This window comes from Pseudorasbora parva, chromosome 9 (assembly GCF_024679245.1).
Source record: "Pseudorasbora parva isolate DD20220531a chromosome 9, ASM2467924v1, whole genome shotgun sequence".
NCBI lineage: Eukaryota > Metazoa > Chordata > Actinopteri > Cypriniformes > Gobionidae > Pseudorasbora > Pseudorasbora parva.
The window spans coordinates 27,709,902-27,727,004 of NC_090180.1; the positions used below are offsets into that span (position 1 = coordinate 27,709,902).

The 17,103-nt window shown below is 38.9% G+C and overlaps 1 protein-coding gene across 2 annotated transcripts; it reads right to left on the reverse strand.

Moving 5' to 3' along the window:
• Nucleotides 1–129: 129 nt before the first annotated feature.
• On the reverse strand, nucleotides 130–15,996 carry ipp (intracisternal A particle-promoted polypeptide). 2 transcript variants are annotated; one of them, XM_067452143.1, is made up of 10 exons: nucleotides 15,782–15,996; nucleotides 13,132–13,504; nucleotides 11,880–12,091; nucleotides 11,146–11,365; nucleotides 8,692–8,847; nucleotides 7,228–7,395; nucleotides 4,595–4,732; nucleotides 4,190–4,312; nucleotides 1,075–1,295; nucleotides 130–972 (listed from the first exon to the last, which is right to left on the reverse strand). In XM_067452143.1, exons 2-10 carry the CDS (start codon nucleotides 13,466–13,468, stop codon nucleotides 748–750), a joined length of 1,800 nt encoding a protein of 599 aa, XP_067308244.1. In that variant the 5' UTR covers nucleotides 13,469–13,504; nucleotides 15,782–15,996; the 3' UTR covers nucleotides 130–747. The 2 variants fall into 2 exon arrangements, with proteins under 2 accessions (XP_067308244.1, XP_067308245.1); XM_067452144.1 differs by lacking the exon at nucleotides 15,782–15,996 and adding an exon at nucleotides 13,872–13,966.
• Nucleotides 15,997–17,103: the final 1,107 nt, after the last annotated feature.

Consider the following 17,103-nt stretch of genomic DNA (forward strand, 5'->3'; position numbering starts at 1 on the left):
GTCAATAGAAATTTAAATTGTGATTATCATTCACATTACATGAACAGTTTCACCTTGAATGCCATATATTTCACTTTAAATTACAGTTCACATTGTACTTGATAGTTAAGAAAGTGAATGGACATCTTTATTTTGGTCTGTGTCTTTAGAATTATAATTCATTGTGTTCATTTCTTTGAGTCAGATATCGCAGTCTTAGAGAGTGGCAAACCATTTGTTTTTATTCCAGGAAATTCTTTCTTTTAATGAAATATTAAAGGTCTCAGTTGAACAAATACAAATTCTAGTGCTTAAATGTATTCAAATATTTTTGACAGCACATAAGCAGGATTCCACAAGCTTAAGATTGTGAAAAACAAGGGTATAATACAAAAGTGCAAAATGTAACATAAAACATTTTGAAATGATGCAAATGTGAAGCTGAACTCAAAAAAAGCAAGTTAGCAGGCTAGAATGACCATCAGCAACACTGAGATGACAACACCACAAACAACTTACACAATAAACCGTGAACTGAGGGACCTTTTGAAGCAGGCTGTTATACATTGTGACTAATTGCTCATGATCTCAAAACACAAGCAGTTTAAAAAAAGTTTCACTCCCAAACAATGCTATGTGCCTTCTCAAGTTCACAGGCTAACATGAGATTTATAACAGGTGTCCTCCTTAATTTAAAAATGATAATAAATTAGACTGTAAAATCAGTTACAAGAGTGGAGTTGAGTGATATGTTGCTGGTTGTGAATATCAGAGCACTGCTACACCACCATCACAGCGGCTTGTGATCATGTTACCAATCTCCGTCCATGTGTCCAGGTGGGGGTCATAGATTTCGACCGAGTCAACAGTAACTGGTGCTGAAAAGTCCCGGCTAGTGGTCCGACCACCCACCGCGTATAACAAACCATTAACGGCCGCAACCGTGACCCCAGCGCGGGGGACGGCCATCGGCGCCACCTCCACCCACTTCTCCTATAAGAACAAAACCATATACAGCATTAAAAAGAGGAGACAAAACATTTGCATTAAGGGTCAACTTGATATCATGTGGACAAGAATTTATGGAATCCTAACCTCCTCTAGGCAATACTTTTCCACAGTGTCCAGTGATCCCAGGGCCTCATTCCAGCCTCCTACAGCATAGATGCAGTTATTGAGACTAGCTACACCCACGTACGCCCGTCGGGTCACCATGACAGGCAGGGCGCTCCAGCGGCGAGAGATTGGGTCGTAAGCCTCAGCCGAGCGCAGCTCAGTTCCCTCATCACTGATGCCACCAATCACATAGATGAAGCCTGGAACATTCACACACAATACTGAAGACAAGGGCCTAAATACTCTTTCCATTCTTCCACAGTGCGTTTTACCACTTCCGATTGCATCGTCCTGAAGTCACTGGGGTTTTGGTTTAATGCCTGAAATAAGGTCTGTGGTGAACACAAGCGCAAGATATGTTCAGTTTTTATTCTACAATATAAAATACGGTACATCAGTGGTCCTAGACCTGTCCTAGAGGACCACCAGCCCTGCACATTGTGTATGTCTCCCTATATCTGACACACCCATTTTAGGTCTTGCAGTCTCAATTAATGAGCTCATGAGTTGAATCAGTTGTGATGGATGAGGGAGACATACAAAATGTGCAGGGGTGGTGGTACTCCAGGACAGGTTTGAGAACCACTGAAATACATCATACCTGCTTGTGACTTTTTTAAAGATTATACTTGTCTCTTACTCTTGCAGACTATTCTAATTCAAACTTTCAAGGAAACAATTTTTTAAATAAAGACTGAGAGAGTTGTTGGATACTTGGATACACGTGATGGTGACGCTGAAGTCATGTGACTGGTATCTTTTATAGCTTACATTAAGCTTATGCTGATTGTATATAGGCTACGAAATTAATAAAAGTTGTGTTACTTTGTGAAGATTATCATGAATAAAATGTTTAAGAATCATAAACTTTTGTTGGTCGCAGAGCTTATTTTATTGTCTGGTTATCACCAGACCAAGCTCAATTTAAGATTGAATATTGGTCAGAGGAGTCTGTTCTGTATTCTCTACTGCACAAGAGGCATGATCAATGACCATTATTCAAATTACTCTGTATGCAATCGGATAATCCTTCAACCAATCCGACCATAAAAGGCATGATGAACAAGCATAATTCACATGACTCTGTACGCAATAGGATAGTCATTCAACCAATCAGACCACAAGATGCGTGATCAACGGGCAACCCATCGCTTCTTTATCCGTCATCATCTTAAACCCGCCAATAGCACACCAGGTGGATAAGCCAGGCGGTGATTGGTTCCCGCAAAAGTGTAACAGAAGCAGTAGAAATGAATGTACAGGTTTCCAGACTGAGTTGCAGGGCGAAATCAAATCGCCGGCAGATAAGGCTGGGTTTACCCAGTCTACTTATTTTCTGCAATAATTCAGAAGTATAGACAAAATCCTATTGGGTCTTGTCGAGGAAACCAGGCTGATACAAACTTCCTACAAATATATGTAATCACTGCAGCGCTTATTAGTCATGTCCAGTGGGTGAATGAATCTTTCTTTTCCAGCCATTCTTTTTAGTGGATTGAATGAACATTCGTGGCTCGAGTAAAAATGTATGTCACAATTCAAAACAAAATTCTGTCATCATTTGATTTCTCACCTCAAACTCTGAAACTACTGGTTATCCAATGTGCAGTGTTTCTGTAACTGTCCATGTGAAATGTGAAATGTAGGCACGCGTTTGGGTGTCTGTTGTTAAAGGGATAGTTCATATACATTTATAAACTGTAATCTCTAGCTTTCAGTAACGTCCTTTCGCGTGTTCACGAGAGAGTCGAGTTCCGGCGTATGACGTAACGCTGGGCAACACACACAAGCTCTTCCCACTTTTCTCTTTAAACTTCTTGTTTTAAACTTCTAATTTGTGACCAGTGTTTGCGCTTCTGCGTTCATCAATATGTCGGGTCGGGTCAGAGGTCACTCTTCTGCCAGAACTAAACTCGTGTACGGCCATTACCAGAAGCCAGTTATTATAGTTTATAGATATAAATATGGATTTTTTATTTATTTTTTACAAAAATGCTTCGCTTCAGAAGGCCTTTACCTTGAAGCCTTATGGATTACTTTTATAATGGATGGATGCACTTTCTTGGGCTTCAAAAAACAAGGTACCATTCACTCCCATTGTAGACTTAGAAGAGCCAGGATATTTTTAAATATAACTGATTGTGTTCATCAGAAAGAAAAAAGTTATATACACCCAGGATAGCTTGCGGGTGAGTAAATATGGGACAATTTTCATTTTTAAGTGAACTAACCCTTTAAGTGTCTAGCCATAACATTCTAACAGCATCTTTTCACAAGTTTGGCGCCACAATCCGCAAAAGTTGTGCTAACCCTGGTGTGGAGAGCAGTGATTCAAAAGTATTTCTGATGAAAGAAGAGGTATAATGTTAGCCTAGAAATCTAGACGGACCCTAGCGGCAGCAAATCTAATCTGCCCGCAAGTGTCGTCTAGCAACTCTCAATACCCTTCTGAGCTGTATTCCTCTTGTCGGGCCAATCACATCATGTATAGAGTCGGCGGGCGGGGCCATAATGACGACGGCCGAGTTGCGTTTGCGTGCTTCTAGTAAACACAGAAGCTGGCGAACGGCGGTCTTTCGAATCAGCTTTGACGCCGACTATGGAAGACTTGGAGTTAAGCTTTTCTCTGAGAAAAGAACGGCACTGAAGTCATTCTTAAAAAGGAAAGATGTGTTCGGAGTTTTGGCGACCGGATACTGCAAATGTTTAATCTATCAACAAGCTCTGCTTCACCTTCATTGCTCTGGTTGGTTGTGTACCGTATCCTATTGCGTGAAGAGGCACAAAGACAACCGTTTGAAAAACAACCGTTTATCCCGCCTCTCGGATTGAGCCCTGTCAATGGTGAGTTTCCAGACCAAACATCTTGATGTGGGTCTGGCTTGTTCAGGCTAGTATAAGGTTGTATAAAGTAAAGAATCATGCACAATTAGTCCAGGTTAATGTATTATAAAAGTTAATAGGGTCTAGTTTCATTTTATGTTGAATTTAATGCTACACTATTTAAAATAAATTATGAAAAAAAGTGGATGGTCAAGCATACCAATATATTAGACCTTTAAAAGTCATTTATTGCTCATCCATGAGGACATACCTTGCAGCTCACAGCAGCCAAAATAATATCGAGGAACAGCCAAGCTCCCAATAACCTCCCATTTATTTTCTGCTGGGTCATATCGTTCCATGGTCTTCCCAATTTCCGAGCCAATCCAGCCCCCTGAAACAATAAACAACATTTACATGTATGCATTTGGCAGACACTTTTATCCAAAGTGACTTATATTGCCCCCAAAGTGTTCATTTTATCAGTTCATGCATTGCCAGGAAACCCATGACCTTGGCGTTGCAAGAGCTATGCTGAACTACAGGAATGTTGCTAGACCCGTTCTTGCAATCAATCACATGGCGTTATAGTGCAACTGAACAAAACCCTGAAAAGAGCAGCAGACTCACAGTGGGAGTGAAGTCGCCCTGCCAGAAAGCCTCTAAATTTGCATACCAAGTGCATAAAGAGCTCCATGACAGGAACAAACTCCAACCCCACAGCGTGGATAGGTCAAAGACGCCACTGCCGCCCACTGCTTCGTCACTGGGTCATACCGCTCCGTACAGTCGAAGATCATGGAATCTTTTTCTCCTGTGAAATACAAGATGGATGTATGTTTATCTAAAATGTATATCCTAAATGCTATTTTAGTACATTTTTCTAAGTGGTTGCGAGAGTGTTCTGGATGGATGCTAGAGTGCTGGCTTAATAGCCAAGTAGCATAAGCCCATATTCTCATATTCTCATTTCTAAAATTAGATCTCATTTTCAGTGTAAAGGCAAATAATGATAACTATTATGAGAATAGTGAAATCCACACCACATTTATAATGATAACAGAAAAAAGGAATTATATAATTGGAATCATTTTCTAAAAGATTTTCTTCCAGATGATGAATGATAAAATCACTGACAGTCAATCAGAATCCACCTCACATAAAAACGTTTTAAGTGGTAGACTACATAATTGCAGCACATGCTTATAATAAATACACAGAATGTTATTATTGGTGGATGCTAATATAGTTTTTGTTATAGTTATTGTTTTTGGTGTGAACAGACCTTAAGTTTACAGTATTTTTTCTATATCTGTTTTCTCAAGTATAAGTTATAAAAAATATAATAATATTGATGTTTGAAATTTTAGTAGAGATACTGACGCTTTTTGTTTTAAATTATACACACTATATAGACAAAAGTATTGGGGCACACCTCTTAATTATTGAAGTACCATTTACAAACATTTGTGGGTGAAAATGGGTCATTCTGAACAGCTCAGTGAATTCAAGTGTGGGACTGTGATAGGATGCCACCTTTGCAATAAGTCTGTTTGTGAAATTTCATCCCTGCTAGATATTCCATGATCAGATGAAAGTGGTATTATTGGAAAGTGGAAGCGTTTAGAAACAGCAGCGATTCAGCCACGAAGGGGTGTACTCTTATAAAGTAACAGAGCGGGGTCACCAAGTGCGGAGGTGCAAAAAGTGACCAACTTTAGGTCCAATTTCATTTTATGTTAAATTCAACATAAAATGTACTACTGATTCCATAGCTGAAGAGTTCCAAACTTCTACTGGCATTAATATCAGAAAATATAAAAACTGTGTAGCAGGAGCTTCATGGAAGGGGTTTCCATGACCGAGCAGCTGCATGCAAGCCTCACATCTCCAAGTACAATGCCAAGTATGCCGCTACTGGACCCTGGATCATTGCAAACCTGTTCTGTGGGGTGACGAATTGCTTCTCTGTTTGGCAGTCTGATGGGCGAGTCTGGGTTTGGCTGATGCCAGGAGAACGTTACCTGCCTGACTGCCTGCCTCCAGCTGTTAAATTGGTAGAGGAGGGATAATTGTATGGGGCTGTTTTTCAGGAGTTGGGTTTAGGACCCTTAATTCCAGTGAAGAAAAATCTTAAAGGGTTAGTTCACCAAAAAAAATGTATTCTGTCATTAATTACTCACACTCTTGTTTAAGCCCCCAAAGGACTTGTATTCATTTTCAGAACACAAATGAAGATATTTCTGAGGAAATCTGAGAGCTCTCTGACCCCTCAATAGACCGCAATGTAATTACCATTTTCAAGGCCCAGAAAGGAAGTAAAACATCATTAAAATAGTCTATGTGACTCCAGTGGTTCAACCTTAATGTTATAAAGCAATGAGAAGCACTATTTACAACATAAACTGTGTCGGAGACTGGCACAGATGAAGAAATTATTGAATGAAGTCGTTATTTTTCTTTGTTTTTTGCACACAAAAAGTATTATCATCATTTCATAACAGTAAGGGTGAAGAACTTCAGTCAGATGGAATTTTTTAACAATGTTTTTATAACCTCTCTTGGGCTTGAAAGTGGTAATTACATTGCTGTCTATGGAGGGGTCAGAGAGCTCTCGGATTTCATGAAAAATATCTTTGTTTGTGTTCTGAAGATGAACAAAAGTCTCACAGGCTTAGAATAAGATAAGAGTGTGTAATTAATGACAGAATTTTCATTTTGGGGTGAACTTACCCTTTAATGCTTCAGCAAAACAAGACATGTTGGACAATGCTATGCTTCCAACTTTGTGGGAAGAGGGAACAGTTTGGGGAAGGTTGTTTTCTATTCCAGCATGACTGCGCTCCAGTGTACAAAGCAAGGTCCATAAAGACATGGCTGGATGAGTTTGGGTTGAAAGAACTTGACTGGCCCACAAAGAGCCCAGACTTCAACCCCATCCAACAACTTTGGCATGAACTGGAACAGAGATTGCGAGCCAGGCCTTCTCGTCCAACATTCGTGCCTGGCCTCACAAATGCTCTACAAGATGAATGTGCAAAAAAAAAAAAAAAAATCCCACAGGAACAATCCAAAAACTTATGGAAAACCTTTCCAGAAGAGTGGAAGCTGTTATAGCTGCAATGGAGGGATGCTATTTTAATGATGTATTTGTAGTGCGATGTCATTACAGTCCCTGGGTGTCTTAACACTTTTGTCAACAGTGTATTTCATAGTGGGTGCAGTCAAGAAGCAATTATTGCATAGACCTTAATATTGATATTTAGCAACACAATAAAAAATTCACACAAAATAAACCCACACACTTACCCCCAACTACATATATCATGCCTTCCAGTACAGCCACCCCGAGTCCACTGCGGGCCTGATGCAGGGAAGATACGGTGGTCCAGTACTGACTGAATGAATCAAAGCGTTCAACACAGCTCAAAGCACGACTGTCACTCCATCGGCCGCCCTGCAGACGAGTGTAGCCACCTTAAAGACAAAATTAGAAAGAAGCTGAATTAGATGAACTTGACTAAAGGCTGTGATACGTTACATGACTTTAGCCCAGATTTACTGTCTGGAACAGTTGCTGCAGAAAGCCAAAGCCAGTCTGCAGATTTTGATGGATTTCACAGAAAATTGCATAGTGTATATTGGGAATAGACAGATTTTTTAGCTTCAGATTACGATTACATCCATTTAACTGGATATCAAATGTATGATATTTTAAGGCAATTTTAGAACACCATAGCTGTCTCTCATTTGAAGGCTATTCATGCTCAGGAGGTTGCATTTGTCTGCCGTATACGTCATTGAGGCTGCTTCATTTAAGTAAACTGACCACTACATTCCAAAGTGAAACAAATGACATCAATTTATAATGGTTACTGTTCTGACCTAAGACATCCTTTATGATGTATGCGGCTGACAAACACAGCCTAACAAATGAGACACGTATGTGTTTTTTGTGTGTGTCATGCATCTCTTAGCAACGAGGCGTGGGTTTGAATTTGTTGTGTTTGGTACAACTTGAAAGTCTGGAATGGTGTGATCCTCAGTCTGACGCCCAGTTTCATTATGTAATTATTAAAAAAAACAGCATATGTATGATGCATAGTGTAAAAGTTTAAGCCTGTTAGCTGTCAGTGTCCCGGTAGTGGGTCATTTGGCACACTTTTTTAAATTGCCTTTTATCCCATCACTTATTTTAGTAAGCATCATAAATTTGGTATAATTTGTACCCTTAAAAACTCAAAATTCCTCCTGTGAAAACCAGGTTAAATTTGTACATTGTGTTGTCATGAAAATAGTACTTTAAAATCTTAATATTTTTTTTTTTTAAATTAATAACTTTGGAACTTGGTAAGATGACTTTGATTTTCTAGCAATTAGTCAAAATTATTTTATTAAATATATATATGTATATATTGGTTTGAAACGGTTTGAAACGGATTGAAACTTTGTTTTGAAATCCGCCCATCACTGTATGTCGTTTTTTTGTCGCTTCATAAAATTATTGTAGAGCCACTGTAGTGAGGTGGGCTTTGTAACGATGTCTTTAGTGCCTTTTTTGGGTCTTGAGAGAGGAAATGATATTGGTGATTAGGCCAATGAAGGCCTTTTGAACCATAGAATTTCAACAAAAATATCTTCATCTGTGTTCCGAAGATGAACAAAGGTCTTACGGGTAGCTCTTGAGTAGCTAATGACAGAATTTTCCTTTTTGTGTAACTAACCCTTTAAGACAAATATTACAGCTGCAAACTGGCAGAAGAGTTTACGTACCAATAGCATAGAGGTACTTGCGGGCTTTTCTTCTGGGCCGGGTCTTGGCCGTTTGCAGAGGGTTGAAAGGTTTGCTCTCTTTAGGGGACTTGTTGACTTCAGTGTACTCTCTCAGAAGGGTTTGCAATGCAACTCGCAAACTGAAGTCAGAAATGCCTGTAAGGGAAAACATCATCACCAATGTGTACACAAAAACAAACTAATATTTCCAGCTCTAAAGTATGAATGGATGAGCCACATTTGTTGTAAAATAAGATACGCACACCTGCACATTCATTTAATTCTATAGCAATAATAACATTCACTTTATGTATTGCACTGCATTATTTTATTTCAGTTTACATAGGTCTAACCTCAAAATCAAACCTTTTCTTTCTTTATTGTTTTCAATCAGTTTGGCCACACTTTAGATTAGGGTCCAACTCTAATTATTAACTAACTATTAACTTTGACTTTTGCCTCAATAAACTCCTAATTTCTGCTTATTAATAGTTAGTAAGGTAGTGGTTAAGTTTAGGTATTGGGTATTCAGAATGTAGAATATGGTCATGCAGAATAAAGCATTAATATGTGCTTTAAAAAATACTGATAAACAGCCAATATCCTATAATAATATGCATGCTAATAAGCAACTCAATAGTGAGAATTGGACCTTAAAGTTCGATTGGATAAACCCAGCCTGATCTGCCAGCGATTTGATTTGGCCCTGGAACTCAGTCTGGAAACCTGTATATTAATTTCTACTGCTTCTGTTACACTTTTGCAGGAACCAATCACCGCCTGGCTTATCCACCTGGTGCGCTACTGGCGGGTTTAACACAATGACAGAGAAGTGATGGGTAGTTGCCCGTTGATCACGCCTCTTATGGTTTGATTGGCTGAAGGACTATCCAATTGCGTACAGAGTCATTTGAATAATGATCGTTTATTACGTTTCTTATTCAGTAGAGAATACAGAACAGACTCCCTAGACTAATGTCTGGTGATAGCCAGACAACCCTAAAGTGTCACCACACCAAAGATTTTTTTTCTATCATTTGTATGCTCTTAAGTCCTCTTAAAATGTATATGCAACACATTTTGTGAATATTGTATTCAGATTATTAATAATAAATGTAATTATTTATTATATATTTATTCTTTGTGAGTACATGTATTACTGCAGCCATTGTTAAAAAAAACACCCCTCAAATCTGTAACAGTGACTGAAGGATATAAATGCCTTTCTTTAAAGGGGGGGTGAAATGCTGTTTCATGCATACTGAGCTTTTTACACTGTTAAAGACTTGGATTCCCATCCTAAACATAGTCAAAGTTTCAAAAACTAATGTTGGACGTTTGACACATTTCTGTGTCAAAAATACTCCTTCCGGTTTCTCACAAGTTTCTGAGAGTTTTTTTCGAGTATGGGTCTACTTGACGTTAATAGATCGGAAGGTCCTTGTATGGGCCGTACGGCTCTTCTCCCGGTAGGGTGCGCGCGCGCCTCACTAGCGCGAGAGAGGAAATGCACGGCCGTAAACAGTAAACTGCTCTCAGCTACAGATCCAGTCGTCCATGAACACTAATGTCGGTTATAGTCCGCGCCGCGCTCCACTTCATTCCTCCACTTTGACATTAAGCGACTTCAACGCTTCAGCACAGCATTCCGGGAAGGCAGCGCCGCATTTGAACCGATTTGAATGCAGAAATGCTTCAGTCGCATCGCAAAGTGGATCTCCACACTCCAAGAAGTGTGTTTTTGACGGAGCGGCCCCAGCGATAAAGGTTCGGTCCTGCTTTGGAAGCAGCTGGTAAGTAAAACTGCTTCAAATGTCTGTGCTGTTGCTTATCGTCGCGTATGTAAACATCAGTAAACGACACGATCGCGTGCTTCGTCATTCAAATGCACTAACGGACTTCATTGCTGTTCTATGTAACTTATAACGTACTCGACGTGCAAAACCGTTTTGCTTGCTACTAAGGTTTGGTCGCATACAATAGTCCATAAACCGAATCATGTCATGTTGACAGGCCTGTAAATACAGTACTTACCACAGAGACGGACGTCCTGCTGTTGCTGTTTCTATTTCAACCGCCGAATTAGATTCTGGATCATATCTATTAGCTGAGATAGCGATGGGTTTCTCCACGCTTGAGGACGTCACCGCTTTGCGCATATGTCATTCTTTAGCTCCGCCCACACGATACGCCTCCAGGCGCTCGGTTTTTTCCGGAAAGACTCGGTACAGCCCATATTTCTTTTACAAATATAATAAAACGAAAGACTTTTCGGAGATATGAAGGATGCAATACTACTCTATAGGTACTAAAGATTGACATGAGATTGACTGAAACTGAGTGTTTCACCCCCCCATTAAGTTATAACCTAATCAGACACCAGAGAATATAAACACATATACAAAAAATCGTCAGTGAGTCGCACTACATTGACATACAGTATTTTTAGCTCACCCTCAATGTACTTGTAGAGTCTCTGTGGAGACAGCAGAGGAAAGCGCACAGGTTCCAGAACTTCCACCACATGCTTCTTCCTGTGGGGCACGTTGTGGTGCAGCCAGTCCATAGCAGCCGTGAACACTTGATACTCATCTTCGATCCTGAGCTCCTCGCTGCGAAGCAACTTCACCAGCTGATCTTTAGACAAGCTTGAGAACTCTTCTGAGGAGCGAACCTGACACCAGACACATGACATATGATTTGGTTATGAATGGTTCTCAAAACATAAAATACTGACAGTCAAGGAGGTTGAGTATTTGGAGCTATAGAAAAATCAACAATGGGCAGTACTCATAATATTAAGTCATTTAACTGGGTTACTATCTATATGCTAAAAACCCCCTATGCTGTTTGGGACAGCCTGACCTGCATTCAATTTTCCAGCTGCTTGAAAATCTTTATTGTAGAATGTCAAACGCTAAAAGATACATTTGTCAAAATACTCTAGTCTAAACCCTTATTTTACAGACAAGAACTTCCATGCTGTGAGGCGACAGTGCTACCCACTAAGCCACTGTGCCGCCCCCTGCTTACAATACTCATCCAGAATCAACTCTATCATGACAGAAACTTCTCTCTTTTCACAGAATGCCTGTTTTAAACCTGTGACTCAGGTTAAACAGAAACAAAGAAGAAAGAACACAATGTTGAGAATATTTGAAACAGAAAACTTGAGTCAATAAACCCACCTCTAGAAAATGTACGTGGATGTAGTCTTCAGTGAACTTTAACAGCTCCATACAGGCTATCTGCTCCAAAAAGCGATAGATCCCCACACAGTTGGATGGGTCCATATGAGCCCGGAGGAATTCTCCACATATATTCACCACCTCACTCAACTGCAGCATGTCTGCAGCCACCATCAGCTCTTGCACAGTGTCCACTGTCACGTCAATAGAGCCTATCAGGAGCAAAAGGAGTGCTTCTTTTAATAGTTTTAACATTCATATACCTGGAAAACTGGGTGAAAATAGCTATACAACAAATTAAACAAATTGGATTTTTTTTTTTTTTTTTTATTGAGTTTTACTATTGCACACTATTTAACAGAAATGTTTTTATCAAAAGAAACTTACAGTGTACTTTTTACAGGTCCAGTCCCCCTGCACACAATGGTTTAAATGTGTTTTTAATAAAAACTAAAACCAATTAAATTGTCAATAATAAACTGTTCTTCAGAGACAGTGGACATAATAAAGCATACAATGGTGAATCTTTCAATGGTGAATAATTGCTGATATTAAAAACATGTCACCTCAGTTGGTACTGAGAATCGAACCCGTGACTTTCGCCCGACTCTCTAACTATTAGGCCTTAGATTAAAGGGGTGGTTGCATGCGAGTTCCCTTTTTTAACTTTAGTTACTGTGTAATGTTGCTGCTTTGGCATAAACAGTATCTGCAAAGTTACAGCGCTGAAAGTTCAATGCAAATGGAGATATTGTCTTTTAAAGTTATGGCAGTTTATTGCCTACAAAAACGTCCGGTTTAGACTACAACAAGCTTCTTCCTGGGTTAGTGACATCATAAACCCTTGCTAGTCACCACAGATGTGACTTCTGCCCGTAATGGTAAGGGGCGTGGCGTTTCCGGGCAACCTGTGCTTGGCACTTCAGCCAATAAAAATACATGAAACTACATTTAGCCATCTAACCAATCTAAGACCATTGCGTTTTTTGGAGGGATGGGCTTCATAGAAGCAGGAAGCAAACGAGCCATTCAAAGGACAGTGGAGACAGCGGTGTGGAATAAAGGTAAAATATAAGAAAAATATGGCGTTTAAAAAAAAAAATTATTAAGACAGGTTATACCGCGCCCCATAAACAACCAAGCCTAGAAAAAAATCTACGGACCCACCCCTTTAAATGCAGATGTGTGGCCTTCACGCCACTTCATGTCTGTAGTGATGGACAAACATACAACATACATGACTCCAGCATACCAGTGTAAATAAATTCAAGGAGAATTTCAAAAACATCAGCCTCCACTCCAGCAATGCGAACCTCCTCCTCACGGGCTTCGCTCATGCCTCCAGAGAACAAAGCAGCAAAATACGGGCCGCTGGCAGCCAGCACCAGCTTATGGACCCCAAACACCCGTCCGCCTACCAGCAGTCGCACATCGCAGAAGTCAGAATGCAGACGCATCTTGTTCATCTGAGCTAGAAGGAGACCAGCGTGTCTGTCAGAGGAGTAAATCCCGCGATCACTCGCTGCCCCGGTTTCATCTCCTGCCACAGAACGCCGAGGGCATGGCAGAGATGGACCAGCGAAGGACATGATGATTCCGGCTGGGTACCACAACAATGGTTTTACCTAGAGCAAACAGAGACACATTTAATAATGCTGTAGCAGACTTTCTCATCCAAAGCCCCTCACAGTACACTTATTATATAGTAATTTAGAGTCACAACTCACATTTGAACTGAGAATGCCTATTAAATTAAAAATGTTAGAATTTTAGGAAGTTGATCTACTTTATATTTTATATTTGATCATATATTTTTGTTCATAAGCCATGCTGAAAGAAAATTAAAAAACTTAAAATGGAACGCACACATAACCATATAATCAACCAAATCTGATGTCAATATTTACAGTTCTGCTTAAAAATGTACATACCCCCTGTAAAATATGCAAGATATTAAAGGGATAGTTCACCAAAAAATGAAAAATGACTCACCTTAGTTAACTGCTTGATTCATGTGGATAAGTTTTATGATTTCTTTATAAACTTTTTGAAGTGTCGAAGTGGTAGTTGCATAGACTGTCAATGGAGGGACAGAAAGCTCTCAGATTTAAATTCAAATATCTTCATTTGTGTTCTGAAGACGAAGGGAAGTCTTACAGGTTTGGGACGACATGAGGGTAATTAGTAACAGCATTTTCATTTTTGGGTGAACTATCCTTTAATAATGCAAGCAAAATAAGTGGGACCATTAAATTGTTGCATATTTTTTGATACCAAGCTCTTTTTTTGCTACTCCTCCTACACATTTTTTCCAAAATATGATCAGATGATCTTTTGAACGGCAGAGATGATCTGCCGTTCATGAGAAATATCTCTCAGAAGTTGACCGTGCCTGTTTGTTTTTTCTTATGCTAGTTAGTTTAGCATGATAATTGGTTAATAAACAAATAACATGCTAATTAGAATCCATTATTTCTAATGTGGCAGGTTAAACAAAACTTATGTTTACGGCCAAGTTACCTCAGCATGCTAACTGGTTATTATGCTAATGCTTTTGTGTGCTCATTCTCAAACTGAAAGCTCTCCTCAGCAGCTTGGTGCATGTATGTCGTAAATATAATCGTTATTATAAGCAACAAGCTCCAAAACTTTCAGGTTGTGGGTTTGAGTCCTGTGTGAAGCATGCTCAAGACTGCTAGAGGTACTGTGGCCAGAAATAATGCTAAAAAATAAAAATAAAAGATGTTTTGTTTCTCTGAGAATTACATAATCTGAACAAATTAATGCACATGCACATGTGGTGCATTTTGATACAAAATCTTAATTTAGAATGTATTCTCACCTGAACTACTAAAACTTTGGCAGCGACATGAAAGTATGTCTTTTGAGTGGCATGTGATGTAAATGACAAGCACCTGAAATAAAGAATCTGGGTTTGATTCCTGTGTGGTGACACTTAATAAAAGTGTGTGTACTGTTGTGTCACTTTTTTTGGAATTTTGTTTTCAATTATTTTGCTATCTGGGTACGCATTGTACTAATCTTTCTTTCTCTTGGATTAACAATGTGTTTTTGTTTATTCTGTGATCATTCTCATCTAAATCTCTGTTCATTATGAGTTTATTTTTTAACCTGTACTTCTGAAACTTGGTAGTGAATCTTCCGAGTGGCGAGTGATGATAAGTGATTTGCACCTGACCTGAAAATTGTAAGTTCAAATCTTGCACAGTACATTATAAAAGAGTGTGTATTGTTGTCATTTTGATTCCTTTGTTTACTGGATAAGCATTGTCCTAATTTTTTATATATATATTAGAAATGCGTTTTTATTCATTAATTTTAATGTTTTGCGATAGTTCTTTCTAAAAGTGACTGTATGATTCTGAGAGCCATCAAGGGTGACAAATTGAAGTACTTTTAGAAAAGGTTCGCTGGATTGCATTCACTGGAGCTCAATAAGGCAACACTTATTGGGGCATATTCCGCAACTGTATTGTCATAAAATGAAATTAAAAAATGAGGTGGCAATTCTGTGTTGTTTAAATTTTAAATTAGACTTTGCTGGGCTGTGTTTTGGCTATCATGCTGCTGTAAACAGATCACAAGAACAACCTGTCGAACCTGCAACCGTTCAGTTGCCAGTTCAGATCTTTAACAAATAAGCCACACCTCCTCCATCAAAATAATGAAAGGTGTGAACTATAACGTCTCCGTGTTCCTATGATACATCCACATTTGCAGCTTGACTTTTAAAGTTACAGCCCAGCCCAAACCACAACAACAACTATAATAAATTAGATGCTCAAACTGCAACACTAAAATCAAAAACTCAGTTTAACAGGCAAAACAGTTAAAAGTGCAGCGCGATTTTCTCAGCTCAATGTACGTATAAGCCTACTTACATTTTAATTTCGTTATTTTCTCCACTTCATTTATCCATAAGATCATAGACAGACCGACTTCCGCATGGGCATCGAGTTTTCCTGCATCGGCACTTCAGACTGTCAAACCGATCTGAAACATCAAAATATGTTCCGGAATTTTTTACGAATTCGTGATTTTGTGACATGGTTAGACGATTATTTTTTGCTATTTGCATATTTATATTGCATTTTTAGTACCCTTTTTCTCCAGTTTTAAAAATCCTGTTGGAGGCGCCGAATATCGTTCAATTTGAAGTATCTGCCAGACCACAATAGTCAATACATGATCACGAAATACTGTAACGTACACTCATATTGCTTAGCCTTATTCGATTGTTATGTAACATTTAAAAAGAAACATTCATGTGACATGGAAAGGAACTCCATCAAATTATATGTTCCCACCTCAGGTATTAAAGACCCATTTATTTATTTATTTATTTGGACATCTTTTATTCTCAACCCCGTATATGGGACAAAATGGAACTGGTTTACAATGGATTTTACACAAATAAATACTTACTTGTGCTCATGTGCTCGATTTTTGACTACTCATCTAATATGATAATTTTCTTTTTTTATGGAACTGAAGTTAAAAAAAGACAACCTCTGTGTCTGTGGACTGTGGTCTCTTTATTTTTGTAAAAAATAAATTCAATTTAGATGTTTAACTAAAACCACTATTTAATTGTGTTAATTCTAATATGTCAGCTTGTAATCAGTGAGAAATGCTTTAATTTTGAATTGTCTTCCCCCAGGATTGAAGAATGTAACAGGGTTGAAGGGACACATTGCCTTCCATTTGAATTTGTGTTGACTATTATGAAATTCCCTCCAAGAGTCAACCAAATCACTGTATTATATTTTAGACAACCATAATAAATAAATGCATACTATAGGCTATAGGAAGTAAATACTATGAAGATTAGTTTGGGCTTTACTAACTAAACTGCAATGAGTAGGCTATTTAAACTAACAAAACTACTGATATGAGTAACTTTCTGGTAACTTTATAAGTGATTGAGAGGAAGGAATGAGACATTGGGTTGCTATACTATGGGGTTGTCCCCCTCCTTCTCTCACAAGTTAAGCCGGCAGAGACACTATGATATCCGTAACAGAGAGCTACTCGCCATCAATTTGGCCTTGGAAAAATGGAGACACTGACTTGAAGGAGCCCGTCACCCCTTCACAGTTCCTACGGACCACAAGAACCTCCAGTGTCTGCGAGAGGCGAAACTGCTTAATCCTCGACAGCCCTTTTATTCGTTTTGTCTTCTTCATTTTCTATCGCCCTGAAA